Raw genomic sequence first — 22,227 nt, 5'->3', positions numbered from 1 at the left:
AATATACAATGTAATGAAATTATACAATACAATATACAATATAATGAAATTATACGATACAATATACAATATAATGAAATTATACGGTACAATATACAATATAATGAAATTAGTAGTAGAATATTATGAAATACAGGGAAAGACATAACGCAATAGCGCATTTTGTATTTATGTTTTCTTTGTCTTGCGTATGATAAATTCTATCAGATTATAGTTGAAATATCTTTTAAACTAACCAGCTATCGACCATGATTACCCTGAGAATTTCTTTCGTAGAACAATCAGATTGTTCAGTGTATGTGAAAAAAGAAGAAAATTTCCATTTGAAAAATTTGCTTATTTCCTGCAATTTGCTTTTATTCGAACTAGTAGCGTGACATGATCTATCCTGTATATCGATAGTCTGACGGCTCTTTAACATGCCAAAATGAAGTGTTGGAGAGAAAATGATGGAAAACTTTTGCACCACACTGTATATTCTGCACGCATGAACCGGTGAAGGCAACGAGGGGAAATTAATAAACTTTGTTAATCGCTGAATAAACCAGTTTGTCGATCCGTTCACTTGTTTGTCTGTTTGTAAAATTGTCCATTTTTCCCTGCCAGTGCTTTCATTCGATGTTCCCACCTACTTTATTATCGTTTTATTTTATCGCACTCTTCCTTAGTTCTATTACATGGGTTGAGCTACGAAAACTATTCTGTGCAAAGCTGTTTCAATAAACGTGGATCTGCGAGATGCTTCTTTAAAGAGTTATCGCCGGAGAATTCCCGGTTTTTCAGGATCGTTGAGCTTTTACGTGCGGAGAAAATGAAAGAATGATGTCCAGGAGTATAAAGACCATAAAGAAAAAATTCTGTTCTCTACCAGCGAAGAGATAAATCTCGAAGATATTCTCTTTGCTTTTCGTAAAAATTGGCTTCTTCCATTTAACAAAGAAATTAAATTTATTGCACAGGGATAAAAGAATCGCAGGGATAAAGTCTCGCAGATATTTTATAATTAATTTTTATATTAATTTACTTAGCTGCACTTTTTATGATCTTCGCCACTAGACGAACGAATATGATCATCTTCAGAATTAAAAATCGAATGTTCTATTTGGGGAGAATCGAAAGCTTTATCAAATTGTTCCAAGTTAGATTATACCAGCATATGCTTCTTATCGATGTTTCTGCTTCGATATCTGTTGCACATTCTTTTTTTCCTTTTTGGGTCACGCCGTTATAACGCTTTCTCTTTGTTTCTAATATTTCCAGAATTTATCGAAGAAAGGAAGCAATTATTGGAACTTGTCGGGCCTGAACTGCAATCGATTTACGACGACATGGGAATCGAGGTACGAGAAACAGTGGAATTTCCTTCATGAATTTTCCTTTGTAGCTCGTTAAACTCGAAAATTTAACTCAGTCAACCTTCCTTTGTAGCTTTTACTACTTTTTTTCCAGGTAATAGTTTAGAGCTGTTTTATTCAGAATTCACTTAAAATCAGCGTTGATTTGATCTAAAGTAAATCGTAACGAAACATATTATTTTCTGGAAAAATCCGCGAAGGTTTCAAATAATACAAATTTTGTATTTTACTACGTTAAAGGTATTTCATTTTGAAATACAGTTTATTATAATAGAATAACAATAATAATATTTATTTATTTATTTATTTATTTGTACATCCGATTTCATCTTTCACGCGGCTGATTCCTTTCCTCAGTACACATTTTCTTATTTTAGGGATAGTTATTCCTCAGCTTTACAGTATACGTAAAATTACTATACAGATAGTGATAATATAATATGCTTGTATATGCTTGAACATAATATCAATATAGCATAAAGTAGTATAATAATATTCAATTGTCCTTGTGGATGTCGCTGAATATTTATTTCTTAAAGGGGTGTCCTGAATTACAATGTTCCAAAACTGCGTTTTTTGCGATTTTTTTTAAAAGGGAAAGAAAGAAATGAAGTTATTGAATTTTGAGGTATGGTTTTATATATATTTAACGAATACAAAAACATTTTTTTTTAAGTAAAAAAGAAAATTATAGCAGATTTCTAAGTGTATTTCATGGGCTGCAGTCTTCAATCGACGGGAAAGATCCAGCTCGTAATTTTTGACTGAATCAAGAGACCAAAAAAGGATTAAATTATTATATATTTTTCTTCTGGGTGAACTAAACAACGGTAGAAAAAAATGTGAAATTAAAAGTTTTGGCGGTTTTAAAGAAAATGAGTTTAAAAAAAAATAAACTTTAGGGTGCTATAGCAATTATTTAAATAAACTTTTTTCTGCCTTTGTTTGGTTCACCCAGAAGAAAAATATACAATAATTTAATCCTTTTTTGGTCTTTCGTTTCAGTCAAAAATTACGAGCTGGATCTTTCACGTCGATTGAACACTGCAGCCCATGAAACAGACTTAGAAATCTGCTATAATTTCTTTTTTTACTTTAAAATTTTTTGGAAATCATTAAATATATATAAAACCATACCTCGAAATTCAATAACTTCATTTCTTGCTTTCCTTCCTAAAAAAAATCACAAAGAAACGCTGTTTTAGAACATTCCAATTCAAGACACCCCCTTAATGTCGTTACTATGAAATTCTTAATAAAATTAATTAAAGTCTTCGCTCATCTTTAATTTATTTTCTGTTCTTTATTTGCATGTTCGAACGACTGGTTAAAAAATCGAAACACTATAGGTCCTGCTGGTGGATATGCAATACGCAACGAATGTGAATCCCGATAGAAATCCATATTTAGCTGAACACTTTTTCGACGAAATACACGCCGCTTATCAACACTCGAGGGGTTGTTTCTTATTGGTAAGCTTTTGTCAACGATAATTTCCAAAGAAAAAATTTCTTCGTTTCCTGCAGAAATTTTATTTGAGACAGAGAAAGGAAGAGTTATTATTTTCCTTTTTTTTTTCTTCTTCTTCTTCTTTTCTACGAATTTCATTCCATCTAAGTAACATTTTCGCATTGCAGTCGATACCTTTTTGAACGAAATTATAATTAAATGAAATACCTTGCTTTCGTTTGAAGCTACTAATCGGTGACGAGTACAACGTAGGATGGGTGCCAACGAAGCTCGCTTGCGGAACGTACGATGTTCTTTCCAGTCACTGCGACAATATGCAAGAGTACTACGAACGCGACAGCAATGATTGCTACGTTCTAAAGGCTGGCAGGCAAGTAGTTACCTTTTACTATGCCGTTGCATTGAAGTGGAATGCGCGGTTGGCGAAGGCGTGAGCGAGGACAATAAAAAAAGGAAAGCTGCTCTTATTACTCCGAGTTGACCCACAATTTCCGCTCTCTTCGTTCGCTTTCTTCTTTTCTTCTCCTTTTCCCCCTATTTCCTTATTTCTCGCGTTATGAGCTAATAAAATGAGCTAATAAATAGTAAGTTTCGTTGGATATGATTTTACTTGCAGAACACTCGACTATGCCCGAGTAATAACAGAGAACAGAGAATAACAGAGGTAACAGTTTTAGAATCAAAGGGAAGATTCTGATATTGGTAGAAGCGATCTAACAGATGGAGGCGAAGCTCGATGAATCCAAGTTCCTATCGCGCAAATCTGAAATCCTCTTTCACGTGTCAACAAACCTTCGTCAACTCTATTCTGCGTGAAAGTTAGTCCGATAACTTCGTTTCGACTCCGACTGCCTCGTACCGATCGCGATTCCACTACCTTTACGATAACGTAGCTGATACTATAGTTGAGAAAGTTAGGCACATCAGAGTTCAGGAACCATATATATTAGGTCATCCCATAAGTTCGTGCCGTTTTTCGAGCGGTTATATATGTTAAGATCGTTTACATACCTTTCGGTTTCATGGAAAAATGTAATCCCCCTCTCGTTGTACAACTTCTTGCCATTTTTCTGGTAGGGCCATTATTCCGTCTCGATAAAAGTTCTCTTGTTTTTCTTTCAAATAATTTTCTAAGCTATTTTTCAGAATGTCGATATTTTCAAATTTTTTTACCTACTAAAAAGTGTTGTAATGCTCTGAACAGGTGGTAATCGGATGGGGCAATGTCTGGGGAATATGGGGGATGTGGTAAAATTTCCCAATTAAATTCAGACAATTTTTTTCTAACGCTTTTCGCGACATGCGGTCTAGCGTTGTCGCGATGGAAGATAACGTTGTTCCTATTCGCTAAACCTGGTCGTTTTTCAGCTAGCGCTTCCCTTAATTTTTCTAACTGAATGCAATATTTGTCTGAACTAATGGTATCACTTGGTGATTTTTCAACAAGATCCCGAATTTTATGTTCGTCTGTCTGAGGAGGACGCCCGGAGCGTTCCTCGTCTTCTAAACAGAAATTCCCAGCTCTAAAACGTTGCAACCCACTTCCTACAGGTGCGAGATGAAAGCGCATTTTCTCCGTAAACAGCACATATGTTTTTCGTGGCAATTGTTACAGAACTTCCTTTCCGAAATTCATATAACGCGAGATGTCGAAAATGGATACGCACTTCACTCGTGATTTTTTACCGTTAGAAGTCACTGTGTTTGCTATATTACGATCTTATAGCCACGAAAATCTGCTCTAGCCTGTTCTCGATCAGCTAAGCTCAAGTGCATCGGTCCCTTATCGCCGTATGTTTATAAATCGACACATGAAACGTATACACAAAAGTCGGCACGAACTTATGGGATGACCTAATAGATTCGAGAATTTCATTTTTAGTCGAACAGTTTGATGAAAATTCAGCGACCCCTTGAATTTGATGCTCAGCCTATGTTTATTATTTTATAATATTTATGGAATCACTTGACAAATATAATACAATCGCCATTACGCGATTTTTACAAAGGTTTCGCCTTTTCCTTTTTATTTTCACCCTAACTAATTCTTTTTGCCAAGCTCGCTTCGTACTTTCCCTTTTAATAGGCTTCTCGTTTGCCTTTTGTCGGCTCAGTTTTCGCATCCGCCCGAAATTTCCCTGTCACCTTCAACTCACTTTTTCATCCGTTCCAATTTTCATCCCTCCCTTTCTTTCTTTCCTCTTTTCCCTCCAGTCGTTCCCTTCTCCGCTTTTCTAAAGCTTCCACAATTACTTTTGTCTCGGCTGTTCTTTCACTGAATTCCTGCCGCTTTCTACTGGAAATAATACGCTCGTACCATTAGCTTCAACCGGCGATTCCATCGAACAAACGAATAATTTTGATAGAGAAGGGTACAGAAGTTCACGCTGGTACTTTGTCCCGCGTAGCTCCGCGATATCCTTCGCCAAGTTTTGGCAAATTTTATCTGAAACGCAGATAGAAGATAGAAATGTGAAATAACAATGTGAAAAATAATGGAAAATTGAATATAGTAGATATTTGATATTAAAATTATTGGAATATCGTCTACGTTGGAAACAATGAATTAACAGATTAGGAACAGCGGAAGACGATTGGCAGAATTCGGAACCGACCATAAGGCTGGCATTGAAGAAGGCTGCTGAAGCTGCAATTTCGCAGCAATGTGATGACGAAGAAATTAAGAATATATTGAAGAGCACCGCGGAGAGACAGCTGGAGTACGCTTTGAGTAAGCTACCGATAACGATATTTTCAAAACATTAACATATATTTGTTCGATTGCTCCGGTCTGCATTGAATTAGGATCACATACTTCCCATTGTATTGGAGATTTTAATGTGATTTTATTTTACGTGTACAAGCGAGTCCAAATTTTTCATTGAAATTCAGTTTATTAAAAAAAAAAAAAAAAAAAACAAAGAAAGAAAAGAAGAAGAACACCGCAAGATCAAAATGTTCATCGTTGCTTCCTATACACCTAGGTATAGGACATCTGTTAGGCGAGTGTTGAATTCCATCAGAGGGAAATGTTGTATGCTGTAACCCAGGCCCGGTCGTCAGGACATTGACAAAGGAGAATGTTCTGTGAAATTGCTGAGCGACAACGTTACGACACACATCCTAACGAATGTTGCTTCGGATATCCCGTAGCACCAGCTTATTCACTGGATGAAATGACTCGATGATTGGACCTTGCCCGGAGACAGCACTTGTCCCTGATGGAATGCTTCACTTGCCTGATGGATGGCTTAAAGTTACAGAAAGCAGCCATCGCACAACTTGCTGTATTTTTTTCAAATAAAACTTGAGTTTCATTGGGAAATTTGGATTACCCGTTTGCACATCTGATAAATAAATGAATGAAAATTTTAATTTGTTTCAATAAAGATGGTTTGACGCGAGATATTCTACTAAAACACCCACCTGCTGTTAACATAATTCGTCAGAAAATACATCTCTGCCACGGGATTCCTTTTCCATACTCTGTCACCCTAAAACAATTGTTTCCAGAGCTGGACGAAACAGGCGATGGTGTAATAGCTGTGACACGTTCGTGGAAAGGCAAGAAGGCTGCCAGAGCAGTGTGTTCGTTGACGTCCTTGGTGAACAGTCGTCTCCCACCTGACAATATAATCAACGTTGAAGTGGATCAAAAACAAGGTGGCATTAATCCTGACAATAGGTCGCACAAGGGCTACCTGGCTCATCTTTGTCGCCTTGTGACGAATCGCGTGCAGAATTTGGTGAACGCCTCCATCGAGGCGGACCCGGAAATTAAAAGCAAGAAGAAGATGGTGCAGGAGATCTACGCGGAGAGTTTGATGCATTTGGCGCTTCTCAGGCAAATTACGCCTTGCGAGGATAACGAGAACGTGGAGAAGATCAAGGAGTTTTTGATAGCTGGTGAGATTAATGATAACGATTTTGACGTTTAATTATGAACAATGGTTCGTGCGCATGTCGATTGGCTTTGATTTAATTTTGATATCATAGTTTGATGAATTCGCTGAAACGAAATTCAAATGTAATTCATTACCAGCGAATTAAGTTTTAATTTATTCCGCTATACCTGCGCAAATCTTCTAAAGCGACAGAATTTTTTAACGCTGAACGTAACGGCAGAGATTTTAACTGAAACGTTTAATTCGTCGTCCGGATGCCTCCGCTATCCGGAGACATAATCCTTTGAACGTTTGAGAATATTAAAGGCAGAGGCACGTGCACGATTCCTCGCCAGAACACTTTGATGTCTGTTTATTAAAGCAACAGCTCCCCTAATACACTTTTCTGCCTATTAATTTCTATCTTACAAGGCAGTTTGCTTTGAACAGATTTCTGAATTACAGTAAAAAAGGTACAAAACCAAGAGGATCGTACTTTATGTAGCTTGGCAAGTTGCTTGAATGAGAAAATTAATCGTCGAAAGGATGATCATTCTATAAACGAAATCGTTTTAGCAAAAGTGCATCTATTTACCTTTGACAAGCTATTTTTTTATATTTAACAGGTAAATCGCAGAAACACGGTCCGATATTGATAAAGGGTAGCAAGTATTCTGGAAAGTCATCGTTATTGTCGCGAATCTACGCGGATGCCTCTTCCTGGTTGGATTGCACCACGTTCAAAGTGGTTCGACTCTGTGCTTCCACTCCTCGATCAGCGTACAGTCTCGAGCTACTTCGAGTGCTCTGTCAACATGTAGGTTTTCTTTCTGGTTTATTGGATGGGAATCTTCCTAAAGACGCCTCGTTTGATCCGCTTTACCTGAACAATTGGCTGGGCCAAATTCTGAGGCGCATCGAAGAGCAACCGATGATGGAGCAACTGGTGATTCTTCTCGACGATCTTCATCGATTGCATCCTCTTGACTGCGATATCGTCGCTGCTCTGTCTTGGTTGCCATTGAATCTTCCACCAGGTAACGTGTAATTGCCATTGCTAGAATTTCTAAGCGATGGTCACAGTTTCAAATATATCGTTATATAACGATAATACGTACAGTATACGATATATATGTCGGGTTATCATTAGGATTTAAGGCGCGTAACGATTCTTCGTTTGAATTAGCCATTGTTTTACGAAACAGGGAATATATTTACGCGAATAAACAAGATTTTACAAAATATTATGAATAATGAGTTTAATAAATGATAAGTTTAACTATTAATTAGATGAAAGAATAATAAGTTTAACGAACAATAAGAGGAACGAATAATATGTCTTACGAATAATAAATTTAACGAATAATGAGATTAACGATCGATAGGTTTCACGAATAATGAATTTAATTAACGCTGTTAACAATGTTCCGGGGTTCAAACGAATCCACGGTCAACGGGATAACTCTTTACTATAAAAATACGATTGCTGAGATACTCGGTAAATTGCTCGATGTATCACTTTCCAAGGCGATCACACGAACGAATATCCGATGAAAATCTTTTTCGCTATACGACTGCATTTGTTTGTTATATGCTCGCTGGAGGCATCGAGAAGGTTCCAATCGTCGTTGCTAGGCAGTTTCTGCCAAGAGTTTGTTGTATACTCTTTGGAAGCATCGAGAAAGATCCAAACGCCGTTGCTAGGCAGTTTCTGTCTGGAGATCGATTCCTAATACAACATGTGTCCCATTATATCGACATCTCCAAAGTACAATTCTATGTGATTTCTAGGGAGAACGATACAACCGATCCACACCTTCGTCAGGCAAAACGTTTATCCCGTGACCGTGGCTACGTTCGGCGACCAGTTGTCACCTCGAACCCACTTTCGCTTTCACAAATATCGAACAATTACAAATGACAATTGCTTAATTACAGTTATGATAAAATCTAGGCTAAAGCATTAGAAGGCTTCCTCAAAATTGCAAAGGGAAGGCTCCGGTTTTCCTTTCATCTCCGACATATAAATAAACAAGAAAGCAAACAACAAACATTGCATATATAAACGTATAAAACGAAACGTACTTTGTTCATCCACTTTAGGAGTGCACTTAATCGTGACTACGGCTCTTCCACCGGAAGTGCTGCGTCTCACCCCAATACAAAAAGAAAGACTACGCAGCAATGAGATTTTAATCGAACTGCAAGATTCGGGTACGGATTTCCACGAGACAGAGAACGTTTTCGACACGTTGGAGAAGTTGATAGGTGAAAACGCGGCTAACAGAATCGGTGCCATTTTGGCTTCCACGGAGTATGGTTTGTCCGAAACGGAGATTCTTGAGGTGATCATGCCAACCGGAGGCGACGGGCCGCTATATCTAAACGAAGGGCAGTTCAATTTTGGCAGCTGGTGCTTGGTGAGGAGAACCTTCAACGAATATCTCAAGGTAAGTCTGGTTGAAATTTCTGGCAGAAAATTTAGGAAAGAAATCCTTTCCAAAAAGTTAAACGTCTCGACTCGATAATCTTCGAAGATCTTGTTCTTATTTCGAAACTGGCAGAAGAATTCACAAATCCATCAATTCGCTATTCACAGGTTCGCGTAATGGGCGGAAGGCTGCTTTTCTCCTGGCGTTATCCGATTCGCGACTTAGCCCGAAAAAGGTACTTCCCCAATCAGGAAACATTGAAAAGCTACCACGGCGAGTTGGCAAATCTCTTCTTCTCCGAAGATTTCGAAGACAAGGATGACAAATCATCCCCCGAAGAGGAAACTCCGAAGAAAGAGACGCCTTTCCAGAGCAGACCGAGGTCGCAAGACACAGCGTACAATATGAGACACGTGGAAGAGGCTTGGTTACATTTATTGAGAGCCGGCGACGTAGAAAAGTTAAAGAAATTGGCAGTCTGCGCGTTCGATTTCCTCTTAGCAAGCGTGCAAATGGTTTCTGTTAGTTATTTGAGGTGTGTTCTCGAGCATTCGAGGAAGTATCTGCTGGAGAGAGATTTGGAATTGGTTTATTATACAGTGAGAAAGTCCAGTGACATTTTGACGAGAGATCCTCTTCAACTTGGCGCGCAGCTGATCTGTTGGCTTAGACCTGTGGCTGAAGATGGCGGAGATTTGGTGAGAAATAGCTGACAGTATAATTATGTACTTGAAGCGAAATATTCTAATTCGAAATGGCAATAACACTAATTACTGCAAGATTGTTTGATCATAAACAGAAGAAAATTGTGTGATTGAAGGTCAGCAGAATGGTTACGGCAGCGATGGCATGGTGCGATGGTTATACAGCGCCATTATTGGTGCCATTAAATGGCTGGCTCCAACCGCCTCTACCTCTTCAAATTCGTACTTTGTCTTGTCCGCAAGGTGTGAAACTCGTCGAAGCTGCTCCTTCGGGACAGCACGTTATCATTATCCCTTTCCAGGGAGACGCTCAATTATGGCACGTGATGTCTGGCCAATTGGTTCATACTTTTAAAGGTAACTATTTAATTGCTGGTAGCTCACGAAAATATTCGAATTCTTAGCAGAGAATATATTTCTAAATATATTGTATGCGTTAAATGGCAAACAATTTACATTGTAACGTTAATTCGAGCCCTTTGCAAGAGAATAAATTTGTTTCTTTTAAGAAGATTAGCATAGCCTCTAAAGCTTAAAAGTTCTCGCGAGGGAAAAGCAAAAGCGAGAAGCAACGATGAAAACTCGTCACTTTATATTCAGTTTGGTAATTTGCTGTGAAAAAGCCTTGTTACGCCACGAGGGTTACCACAGGCTGTATTTTCTAACCGTCGCTCGCGGTCCTACAACGTCGCAGACGGATCGTCGCGGCTGCCCGGCGAACAAACATTGTAGTGGCAAGCGCATGGTTTATTAAGCAGGACGATCTCCAGAAACGTCCACTCGTGGCCGTTATTTTACTTTGCGTAAAAGAATGTGGCGTGATCCGAACGTAGTGGGGGTCGCCTTCCAGAAAAAACGAAAATAATCGAAGGGAGTTCAGTTCCTTCTGACGAGTCAAACATGACACTTTGACAAATCTGACGAGCAAACGAATTTATCTAGAGATATCGCAAAGTCGAGTCAAATTTCTGTAACATCATCGTCATATTATTGTAAAATATATTGTTCTATGTTAACAACCTGTTTGTTACGACCGTTCGCGGAGAGACGCGGTCGCGAGGAAAACGCGTCAGCGAGAGGCGTAAATTCTCGCTACGATTCGGCGAATCGACGCCGCGAAGTAGTCGTTCCCCTGTTTCGGTTAAGATAACAGAGGTGGTTAAATGAATATGACACAGTAGAGTAAGTTATATTTCACCGTTTATTCCAACAACTTATAACGAAGGCAGTTACGCTGTTACGTATGTACGAGATGAATGAGTGACTGATCTGCGGGTGTGTATACCCGGTGGAAGGATGTTGACCGTTCGAAGGATGTAAAATCAGTACTGTCTTGGGAGACGATGCTGTCTCGGAGGAAAGCTAAGGATGGGTGTGTCTAGCGCACGGGACCATCGAATTTGTTGGTGACGATTTTAGTTAGGAGAGTGAGGGAGTAGGCTTCGTTGTTAATTGGTTAAACGAAGGGTCTTAACCGCCCTCGAGAGAAAGTGGTTAGTGGGAGGAAAGTTGCAGCTTACGTGAGAAAAACTAACTTTCCCTTGTCCAGCCGTGGTAGACAATAGTCTTTAGAAATTCTTCGGAAATAGACGTTTGTTTGGTTTGAAGGACCTTTACTAGGAAATCTATGAGATTTATGGAAGGTACTTGAGACTGTTGAGGGTACGCAGTGAGTATCCAAAGACATCTGGTTGCCATCTTGCCCGCGGTGTGTGGCCTCGGCTAGGTAGAGTGTTACGCGACGTAACACTGTTAATACAGTGTTACATTCATTAAACCACCTCTGTTATCCTAACCGAAACAGGGGAACGACTATTTCGCGGCGTCGATTAACATAATCGTAGCGAGAATTTACGCCTCTCGCTGACGCGTTCTTCTAGCGACCGCGTCTCTCCGCGAATGGTCCTAACAAGCCTCCTTTGTACGTTGTCCCTGAATCTGTATTTCACCAGCATTTAAATAGCAGCGTCGCTTTAATATGCAATTGAAAATAGGTCAGCTTTTGTGAGAATATAGTTGAAAATAATCCAGCTAACGTATATGATACTTCAAGTGCCATTTTAAGCACGCGATATTGCTATGGTATTTTCGCTTTTTCACATAACGACGAACATGGAATTTAATACAAGTCTCTGATATATCGATCATGCGAAATAATTATTCTCGTTTCAATATGCGGTATCAGCCCGCCAAAGTCGAATATCAAACAAACAGATTTTTATGTTCAACTTGATATTTTATGAGAAATATTTTTCATTTCAGGGCACTCAAATCCAATTTCATGTTTAGCCGTGACACAGCATTCGCAATATCTACTGACAGGCTCTGAAGACACTTCGATTATAGTATGGGATATGAAAGAGCTGACCTTGAAGTTAAGAATCCAAGAACACATCGCCCCAGTTCTGTGCTTGACGTCCGCGCTCAAGAATTCAGTGATTGTCAGGTTCATAGTTTTATCGTGTAGTAATAATAAGATATCAAAAACGCTTTCTTCCATAATCTTGATTAAAAATGGTAACCGGAAAAATGGGAAAAGATTTCAATCTTCTCCGAGTACTTCTTATTTGTATTAATTATAGATTGTTCTATAAGTTATTTCGTTTCGTATTTATCAACTAACGCCAAACCTTCCGCTTTCCATTAGCGGTGGCGAAGACTCGAGAATAATCGTCACCAGTCTCCTAACCGGCGATGTTCTCGTCAAAGTGGACCACCACAGAGGGCCGGTAAAGTCCATTCGCGTCGATTCTGCGGGAGAAATTCTGGTTTCCGGTTCTTCCGACTGTACAGTCTGCTTATGGTGTCTAGAAAGATTCACATTGTTAAAAAGCATCGTTTTACCATCCGCCGTGACTGTGCTCGACGTATCGGCCGATTCGGTGTTCCTATTGGCAGCCTGCGAAGATCAGAAATTATATTTGAGATCTCTGGCCACGGGAACCGAGGTCCACACGTTGAGAGGTCATCAAGGTGAAGTGAAAAGTATCTGCTTGGCGAAAGATTGCAGAAGAGCCATTGCTGGAGGAGCGAAGGGAAAGGTTTCCGTTTTCGATATGCACAGTGGACGATTGACGAGAACGTTGCTGGCGAATCCTTCGGCGGATGTTACCGCCGTCAAGGTAAATTATAGATTTCGTATTTATGATTTTATATTAATAAAAAAAGGTAGAATGGAAAATGAGTAAACATTTATTGAAATTGGAATTAATCGTCGTAGCAAATTACCTTTTCTATTTGCATGTTAAATTACAAGTAGCGAAAGATCAAAATTAATCTTTCATATATAATATAATTTTTCAATTCAATTTTTTGCGAAAAGGTGACGGAGAAGGACGACTTCCTGATAACAGCTTCCGGCGATCGAGTGGCTTACTGGAGTTTCCGTGGCGAGGAGATACACGCTAAACCCGCGAAATTCGTGAAGGAGGTATCGTTGCACCCACACACTGCTCCCATATCTTGTTTGGATATATCCAGGGACGGAGCAATGGCAGTTACCGGTGGAGTCGATTCTCTCGTAAATCTGTGGCAATTGAATACTCACGAATTGCTTTCCACTTTCGAAGGACATATCGCTAGCGTCACCTGCATTGCATTCTCAGCTTCTGGTTTATTTGTTGCTTCTGGTAGGTCTGTAGATAAAATACAGTAGAGCCTGCCATACGTATACGTATATGGCAGATATTATAACAAAAATTTCATTTATTTACCTTGTTTGTATGCTTTTTTTGCAATACTAGTTTTGCAAATACTACCATAATTTTGTATTGCCTTTAATACCGAAGAAACCCATTTCTTTTTTCAATCAAAATACAGTAAAGTACAATAGTTCAATAACCAAGTAACAAAGCATGAAATTGATACAATACAGTAACAAGAAATTAAATTGGAAACAGGTTCTGAGGACAAAACAGTTCGTGTATGGGGTCTGACCTTAGGTTTACTGGTATCGACATTTAGACACCAGGCACCTGTTACTGCAGTCACATCTATGTTTGACGGCCGAAGAATAGTGAGTTCTGATAGAGCTGGTACAATCCGAGTTTGGGCAGCTGATACCGGCACCCTAATCCAATCAGTATGTGGGCCTGGTCGCTGTTTCACTGTTTCTTCCGATATGAGGTACGATACAGTGGCTGTAATTAATAAATTGAGATACTGTTTGTTCGACCAATCGCGGGCAGACGTAGTCGCTAGGAGAGACGTCAACGGGAGTCGTAAATTCCCGTTACGATTATAACAATCGACACCACGACTCGATCGATCCGCTGATTTCCGTTTAGATAATAGGGGTGATTGAGTTTGTATAACACTGCGATTCACAGAATTATAAATTATATATTACCAACACTTAGATTACACTGATGAGCATAGATAGATAGATAGATAATCACTTACCACACGTAGATAAGGTAGATATTGTAATATCGGTATATATTAAAGGTGTAATTTTGTCCGATTAATTATAATTAATTATAATTAATTATAATAAATATAATAATGGATTGAAAATACAGATATTAGTTAGACAGAGAAACGATGTTTGATTAACAGGAAAACTAAATGCAACGCTCGTATTTACATCAAATAACTTGACAACTATTTGGTAACTTTCTCTCTCTCTCTCTCTCTCTCTCTCTCTCACTAGCAACTCTAACGCTCGACAACACTCGCAACTCAATTCTAACCACTCTATGCTTCTGACCCTCGCCAATGCATTCCTGCTCGGTCCTGCGCGCGCACGCACACACACACACACACACACACACACACACGCACGCACGCACGCACGCACGCACGCACACACACATACACACACAGCCGATCTCCAATCAAAGCTATTCTACGATATTACAATATGTACGTTAGAGCAGGGTTCTTATAATTGGATTTAATGTACTGCATGTATTGGATTTAATGCACTATAAGATATTTAGGTGAGGAAATGTATGATCGACAATACCGAGACCGACCCTCGCGTTGTGTTTAGACTGCCCCGATAGGCGTTAGCGTTAGACTTGGTAGTTGACTTTTCCAATGATGTAGAAGAAGTGAAGTTGAGCGACGATGCTGTGTCGGAGGAAAGCTAGTGATGGGTGTGTCTAGCGCACGGGATCATCGGATTTGTTGACGCCATTTTAGGTTAGGAAGCGGGGGCAGTATATATTGCCTCGGATTGGACAAACGAAGGTTGGTGGACTAGGAAGGATCTTAACCCCGCCCTCGATAGAAAGTTGCAATTAGGAAGCATCGTACGTGAGAAAAACTAACTTTCCCGTGTAGCAGATATTTTAGTGAAATTTGCTTTCTTGTATTAATTCTTAATATTTCTCGAGTTTTTTTATAATACCAATACAGTCGCCTTGTTTCAATTTTCCCTACAATGATCGTTATTTGAATAATTTATTAACAATAATAATTATAATTATAATAAATTAGCAATTGCGATGTTTTTAGATTTAATTGTCTTCCTCCTTTCTAAATTTCAGATACGCGGTATGCGGAACAGGAGACAATCAATTAAGAATAGTAAGTTTAGGTGTTGGTCCTGAAGAAAAGTACCAAGTGTCGCATTCTCAAGAAATTACTTGTCTAGTAGTTACTCCAGATTCTCAGTCACTGATTACGGGCTCGAGAGACATGAGTTTGAAGGTTTGGCAGCTCGCTGGCGGCAAATTATCTCAGGTTTATACATGTTGTAATAAATAACTTTAAATTCCTACATTTAATTTAGAAAAATCTTTAGAAATGAAGAAAGTACAACAGATTTTCATTCAGGTCCTCGTTGGTCACACGGATCACGTCACCTGCGTCGCAGTTTCTGTGCTCGACAAATCCATCGTAGTTTCTGGTTCCAAGGATGCGAACCTGATCGTCTGGGATATAAATACTGGCAGCGATCTGCATACGTTAAAAGGCCATTTAGGTTATGTAACCTGCGTAAAATTGTCGTGTGATGGAACTCTAGCAGCGTCTGGAAGCGAAGACAAGAGTTTGATCATTTGGGACACGAAGAAGGGCTGTTCACTGAGCAGCATAATGTTACACGTCCCTGTGTTAGGTGTCGAGGTTGCCACGGATATGTCGAGGCTCGCGTTGCATTTACTCGAACACAAATGCATGCCTATTCTATGTTTGCATAATACTCCAGCGCAGTATGTGAAATTACCGGATTACGTAGCACCCTGGTGCGATACCAGAGATTTGAGACCACCCGGACGGAAGAGACCCAATAAGAGATTATTGAAGAAAGAAGTGTCATTGGATAGCGACACGTGGCATAGGAAATATGGCCATCTCACTTCAGGTATTGCCGACGATGATTACAGTGCATTATATTCAAAATTAAACTATTATATAATTCCAGGGGTTTTAACGTCGTCGATAGAGGATGGATTACAACGACGATTCAGCGTAAGCGCTTCCATGGACGAGATCAGCAAAGTCGGATTAACGAGTAGTCCATCCGGTTTAGGACCGGAACAGGCTGCACTCGCCCAGTCCCAACACTTTGATCAACTCGAAGCACTTTGGAATAAACAGTCGCCACCTGCTAGACCTCGTGCTCATGGTAGGACTTTGTCGAAGCAAAGTTCTTTGCAAGCTACGCGAATATCAGATTCTGAGGAAGAAGGTGAGTTTAAGAGAATTATTTAATTTAATTAAGAAAAGCCATTTATTTATTTATGATTATTCGCGCCAGCAAAACTTTTTGCTGCACCGAGGACAGAGATAATAAAATGTCATTAGAAGCTGAAATTGAAATGTTATTTTTTCCCCAGGTGTACCAGACTAAAGCGATACTTTGTTAGAAACTAAACGGACTAAATCCTAGTCGTCGTACTTTCTTCTTTTTTTTCCACTGTCTTTCTAAGTAACAGAGAAGAAAAATAGTAAGTAGGAAAAAAAAAAACACGAAAGGAAAACGTCTCTAAGGTAAAGCTCTAAATTACAAATTTCTCGTGTCTGACGCAATAAACATGAATATATATATATATATATATATATATATATATATATATATAAATATAGATACACATATGTATATCATTATTAGAGGAGAAATAAATTAACTTTATTTATTTTCATCCCCCATTCCCAACCTTTTTAGGGATCATTTTTAACAAAGATTATAAATAAATTACTTCGATGTACCTTACTTGTATCTGACGAAATTATTGTCTTTTATAAGTGAACAATAAGAATCAACCATTTTTTGTGCAGAACAGATGTTTATATTTATCATTTTAATTATTAAATTTCATTTAAACAGAAAATATTTTGGTCCTTGTAAATAATTACCCTCTAGTACAAGAGTTGCGGTTAATAGTAATTTAAAATTAGTTTTTCAGTTGTTTTCGATAATAATCCGAAACGATTTGCCATGCTTTTGGCGCCATGAATCCTTCTGGTGGATTTTCCCCGGATTTTGCTAAATCTGAAATAACGGTATATTAATGTTTATTAGTACTGTTTTTTTTTTATTATTATTTGGATGTTTCATAGAAATGTTTTTATATAAATCTTGTATTTATTCTAATGCGATATTTCGTGTTTTTAATGCAATTTACATTTATGGTTGGCAATTTAATTCGTTATTTTTTTTTAGATTTTTTAAAATAAGAAGTGAAATAAGAAATTGTTTTTTAAAATAATTTCGTTACTAATGATTCATTTCTAATGATTTCATTAATAAAATAGGCAAGATAGGATATACAAAGTAATTACAGAAAGATTTAGAAGAAAAAGAAAAGAAACACGTACATGAAAAAAATATAACTCACTTCGCATTTTAGTTCCTGATATGAAAATAAAATCTTGCGATCGTTCCGGCTCGAAGAAAGCCATTTTTTTTTTTCTATTGTCGTAAGCTGCCACCCTAAACGGTATGATTTTGAGATTCTGAAGACCCGGTGCCATCGACAGTACCCTCGAGCCGTGCGTTCCATCGTACAGATTTCCTAATTTTACAATTAAAGCGACCGCTGATTTATCACGATAATGAAATATCAGAATTCCTTCGATATAACAATAAAATTACTTCGCACAATAAATCAAGAATAAAAGCGTACGATTTTTAATTTTTTATGCGAGTAATCTTAGGAATCAAGGGACAAGTGAAATTCGTCTTATCAGAATATTACCGTCCGGGGTTTTAGATTTGTCAGGATGCGGCAAACCCGCGGGATCACGACCAACGATGAAGAAATTTGCCCCAGCCATCAATCTTCCTTTGGCGTGCCATTGCACCTAAAATAAAAATCGCAAATTTTAAACAATTCTCAAATTTAAAATATTTATATCTCTTCGAAATACTACGCTTCTCTTATTCCATCAATCTTAATTGTTGATTAATTTTTTAGGGAAATAAATAATACCTCTGTAGGGCCAGCGTAAAGCATCGGGCTTGGAAAAATAGCGAGGATGGTGTCTTCGTGCAATACACCCTCCTCGAGAACACTTTGGTGTTGGTTTATCCGAACTGATAGTGGTACGTCGTCTTCTTTCGTCCATCCTCCCAGAGGATGCAGTAGAAGAACTGGTTTCTTACAACCACGTTCCTCCATGAGGTATCTTCTGGTATCCTGGTATTAATTTGAATAATAATTACATTAAAAGAGAAGAAGAATAGGAATTTTTGCGCAGGAAAAAGTAAATGTCGTAATTGATTGGATTTATTGGACTTTCTTTAACTCTCAACTAGGTTCTTATCAAAATAATGGAAACTTAATTAATTTTGCTTCGTATCGAACCTCCTTTAAAGCAAATAATTTTATCTCTTATATTATACTTGAAATTTGTTGTTTTCGATGAGAACTAACCTGCATTAAGAGTGCGTGGCCATTGTGAATCGGATTTCTCAACTGGAAGGCGAAAACAGCATCCGCTTCCATTTCTCTGCACTTTTTACGAATTTCGTTTGGCGTGAGCCTGTACTTGTCGAGACCATCGTTCCACTTAATCCTTTCCAGAACTTCTAATTCTCCTCCAACCAGCCAATCACCCGATTCGTGGATCATTCTGACGTAAGGATGTCCAAGGTCGTTTGTACCAAATTCTCTGCTACACCTGTTGCAATGTTTCCGATTTATTTTCACATAAGAGGAGACTAACTACTAACTAGAAATAATAATTTACTGAAAGAACATAATCGAACCTTTCTTCTTTTCGGTGAGTGAAAAATTCTGGTCTCCTCAGAATTGCGATATCTTGACCGTTGTACTTCAAGGTCAGTGCCGGTGCTGTAATATAGTTTTCCTTCTGCTCTGTGCTAACCGGAAGCACGATTGGTATCGATTGATTAATCACGTCCCCATTTTGTTCGATAGTTTTGAAGTGTTGACACTTGAAAATAACATACACACACGCACATTTTATTTGTTATCTCGTTAGAAAAATCTATCTCTATTCTACAACTTTTTACCTTTACAAACTTAGTGTTTCATAATTAATATCGTCCAAAGATAGAACTCGTTTCTCTATGCTTAAATCTCATGCAATTCGTTAATCAAATTTTAATTACGCACCTGCAAATATTGGTACTCCCTCATGAAACCTGTGAGCGGAGCAGCCCAACCTTCAGCGAGTACTTGAACCCATTGCAAGTCAACCTTACTGATGTCGATACCTTAAATTGAGCATATTGATTTGAGGAATTAGGCAATTATCAAGTACTATATATCAAATGGAAATTGTTTACATAAAAGCTTATCTCTTTGTCAATTGGAAACATCAATTTGGAAAAGAACTTTCTCTATCTTATCTGTGTGTATCGTGGCAATTTATGAATATTTGATGTTTCGCATGTGAATTATTTTAGCCGGAAATGTTTGCGTGTCACAACATTCTATGACACCTCCAAATCTTTATATTTTCGTAATTTCGTAAGCAAATTACATGATGTCAGAAATAAAGAACCATCCACGTGTTTTTCAGCCACAGCGTAGTAGCCACTTGCTTGTCCAATCAACAAAAGACAAGAAAAAGTGGAATTATTTTGCAAACCAAGGCAATAATTAAAATGCAAAATACAGAATTAAGTGAGAAAACATTTGCAACGTACTCGGAAGATTCTCCGCCTCTTTTCTCGCCTCCTCTATCTTCCTCTCCTCGACGAACAGTTCCTGAACCTGATCTCGAGTCTTGGGAAGAATTCCCTGGGTCCTCAACAACTCGATCACCATTCTCGTCGAGGTCTGCAAATTATGAAATTCCGTATCCACGATGAGATCAGGAGTTTTGGGCGTTTCATATTCCTGGCCGATGCCTGTGAAGCTTTTAATCATCCCTTTTCTAGCTTTCTCGTAGAGGCCTTTCACGTCTCTGGCTTCGCACGTCTTCACGGAAGCTTTCACGAAGATCTCGAAGAACTTCAAGTTAAAATCTTCGTGTATCTTCCTCGCCAGCCTTCTGTCCGCCTCGAAGGGCGAAACGAGGCTGCAAATGGTGATCACACCGCAATCAGAGAACAATTTTGCTACTTCGGCAGCTCTTCGCACGTTCTCTTCGCGATCTTCTTTCGAGAAGCCCAGGTTCCGGTTTAATCCGTGACGAAGATTATCGCCGTCCAGGCTGTAGGCTGGCAGTCCCTGCAAAAGCAAGTTTATATGATCCTGAAGCGTTAAAAAATTATGGTCCGATCGAGAGTCTGGCAATTTGCAAGTTTCGAGATATGGCAATTTGAGAATTTCGAACTTTAGAGCAAAAAGTTTACTTGAGAAATCAGGTAATTTTCCAGCTCGAACGAGATGGACGTCTTGCCAGCACCGGACAGCCCTGTCAACCAAATCGTACAGCCACAAAATTCTTTGAATTTTCCATAGGCTTCCCCTCGTCTCTCCCTCGACACGTGGTGTATTTGTTTGATCACATTCGTCGCGAGAACCTGCAAATATTTCAACGCGGGACGTTTCAAAGCGACGTATCTTTTATTTGCTGTTTGAAATTTTCAAGTAAATTAGGAGATCAACACACTTTATCCGATTTAGAGTCATCGAAATATTACTGAAAATAATTAATTCGACGGTTGATTATTTTGCATACGACTGGATAAATCATTAAAAATACGTGTGTTATTATACCCGATTATTCTTCTGTGTATTTCGATTTTCCATCGAAGATTTCGTATATATCCCCATTATACGGAATATTTGATCATTAAGTTTCGTGCAACGATAAGGATCTTATAAAATACTCGACGATTGATTCTACTGTTTTTAAATATCCACTGTGCAACGATCTATTCGACCAATTCGTTTCTCCGCGAATGAGATAAATTCAACTTAATAGCGACATCTAAAACAGAGGCAATGGCGCCGATCGAATGTTCGATTTTCTTACTCGATAAAGAACACTATCGATTGCTATCTATCCAGGCGTGTAGTTCTGCATCGACTACGCGGCTGTCGAGCATTTCTGTCCAGCGAGTTCCGTCAAACGAGAAAGTGAAAAGGAAAGCTGGATCGGGTGGGGATCGGAGAATTTCTCGCTCTACGTAAGATATTTCTCCGAGGAAATGAGCATTTTAGGAAGCTCATCGAATTTTAGCTACGTATTAAGGTGGATATAACGTACACGTAATTGAAGTTTAAGGCAGCCTACGCTATCGAGCCTCGAGGTTTCCACATTTAACAGGTAATCCTCTTCATTTATTATTTATTTGTTTCTTATTTCTTATTTAATACTACATTTTGTCAGAAGCCTAATATACGACGTGAAACTGTCAGGAATATCATATTGAAAAATGTCAAAGGTACAGAAGCACAAAGTACGTAATTCGATGAAATTCTGAATGAATGTAAGTTGCGTGCGCATAGATATGGCGCTTCGTAGACGCGTGTCTATGTGTAAGAAGCAGAAGTAGCGAGTTCAGTTTGCCCGAAAAGTTTTGTTTCGTTCCTGGCACGTGCTGACGTGCACTCTCCCGCTCTTCCGTGTGCTATATTTTTGCCAGCGACTGTACTCGGAGAAATAGCTCGAAGAATATCGGAAATGGGAAATCGCAAAGGGAACTGAACTTTACGTAATACGCTTTACTGATACTTGTCCGCTTTACTTGTTTACTGATACTTGTTATTGTTTACATTTGTTCACAGTAGAACGACTGTTTGAGATTAAATCGCCCTTTAACGCTCAGACGTTTTCGGCTCTAATAGAATTAAGCTTTCGTCCTTTTTATTAGCATTTGCGAAATTCTAAGAAGACTGGCGCAAAATGAAGAGAGGGTAACCTGTTCTTCTCTGCTCGTTGATTTGGAAATGTAATATAATTTTTCCATTACGTAACGCTTTCTTTGTGAACTTCGTCTACATACAAGTATAACGTAACTGAAAAAAGAAACAACATTTTGGAAGTAGTTGTGTTATTACAATTACAGATA

The 22,227-nt window shown here is 38.6% G+C and overlaps 2 protein-coding genes and 1 long non-coding RNA gene across 26 annotated transcripts in view; 1 reads left to right on the top strand and 2 right to left on the bottom strand.

Annotated features, from left to right (window-relative positions):
* Positions 1-22,227, top strand: part of LOC126874694 (protein qui-1-like) — an 89,236-nt gene that overhangs the window by 30,142 nt on the left and 36,867 nt on the right. For 3 of the 17 annotated variants that reach the window (XM_050637020.1, XM_050637026.1, XM_050637031.1), the window contains exons 4-12: positions 1,261-1,340; positions 2,705-2,827; positions 3,050-3,195; positions 5,399-5,556; positions 6,339-6,731; positions 7,336-7,746; positions 8,813-9,159; positions 9,309-9,839; positions 9,962-10,202. In XM_050637020.1, the coding sequence (XP_050492977.1) occupies positions 1,261-1,340; positions 2,705-2,827; positions 3,050-3,195; positions 5,399-5,556; positions 6,339-6,731; positions 7,336-7,746; positions 8,813-9,159; positions 9,309-9,839; positions 9,962-10,202 (2,430 nt within the window). Of the gene's footprint in view, positions 1-1,260; positions 1,341-2,704; positions 2,828-3,049; positions 3,196-5,398; positions 5,557-6,338; positions 6,732-7,335; positions 7,747-8,812; positions 9,160-9,308; positions 9,840-9,961; positions 10,203-12,107; positions 12,292-12,492; positions 12,968-13,167; positions 13,475-13,744; positions 13,971-15,337; positions 15,534-15,626; positions 16,156-16,215; positions 16,483-16,630; positions 16,937-22,227 lie in introns of those variants that run through there. The other 14 variants (XM_050637021.1, XM_050637030.1, XM_050637019.1 and 11 more) reach the window with 8 other exon arrangements.
* Positions 5,566-7,440, bottom strand: LOC126874701 (uncharacterized). The gene is made up of 3 exons (XR_007692947.1): positions 7,305-7,440; positions 6,252-6,449; positions 5,566-6,172 (listed from the first exon to the last, which is right to left on the bottom strand). It is a non-coding gene; the product is annotated as an uncharacterized LOC126874701 (long non-coding RNA).
* Positions 16,751-22,227, bottom strand: part of LOC126874696 (bifunctional 3'-phosphoadenosine 5'-phosphosulfate synthase 2-like) — a 48,497-nt gene continuing 43,020 nt past the window's right edge. For 6 of the 8 annotated variants that reach the window (XM_050637041.1, XM_050637038.1, XM_050637043.1 and 3 more), the window contains exons 2-10: positions 20,563-20,733; positions 19,912-20,437; positions 19,376-19,476; positions 19,006-19,193; positions 18,671-18,917; positions 18,227-18,433; positions 17,993-18,098; positions 17,633-17,809; positions 16,751-17,286 (exon numbers count right to left, since the gene is read on the bottom strand). In XM_050637041.1, the coding sequence (XP_050492998.1) occupies positions 17,189-17,286; positions 17,633-17,809; positions 17,993-18,098; positions 18,227-18,433; positions 18,671-18,917; positions 19,006-19,193; positions 19,376-19,476; positions 19,912-20,437; positions 20,563-20,733 (1,821 nt within the window). In that variant the 3' untranslated portion in view covers positions 16,751-17,188. Of the gene's footprint in view, positions 17,287-17,632; positions 17,810-17,992; positions 18,099-18,226; positions 18,434-18,670; positions 18,918-19,005; positions 19,194-19,375; positions 19,477-19,911; positions 20,438-20,562; positions 20,734-20,929; positions 21,002-22,227 lie in introns of those variants that run through there. The other 2 variants (XM_050637032.1, XR_007692944.1) reach the window with 2 other exon arrangements.

The sequence above is a fragment of the Bombus huntii genome, chromosome 16 (assembly GCF_024542735.1).
Source record: "Bombus huntii isolate Logan2020A chromosome 16, iyBomHunt1.1, whole genome shotgun sequence".
NCBI lineage: Eukaryota > Metazoa > Arthropoda > Insecta > Hymenoptera > Apidae > Bombus > Bombus huntii.
The sequence above is the reverse complement of the archived record's forward strand: the minus strand, read 5'-3'. Positions and strand labels throughout refer to the sequence as shown.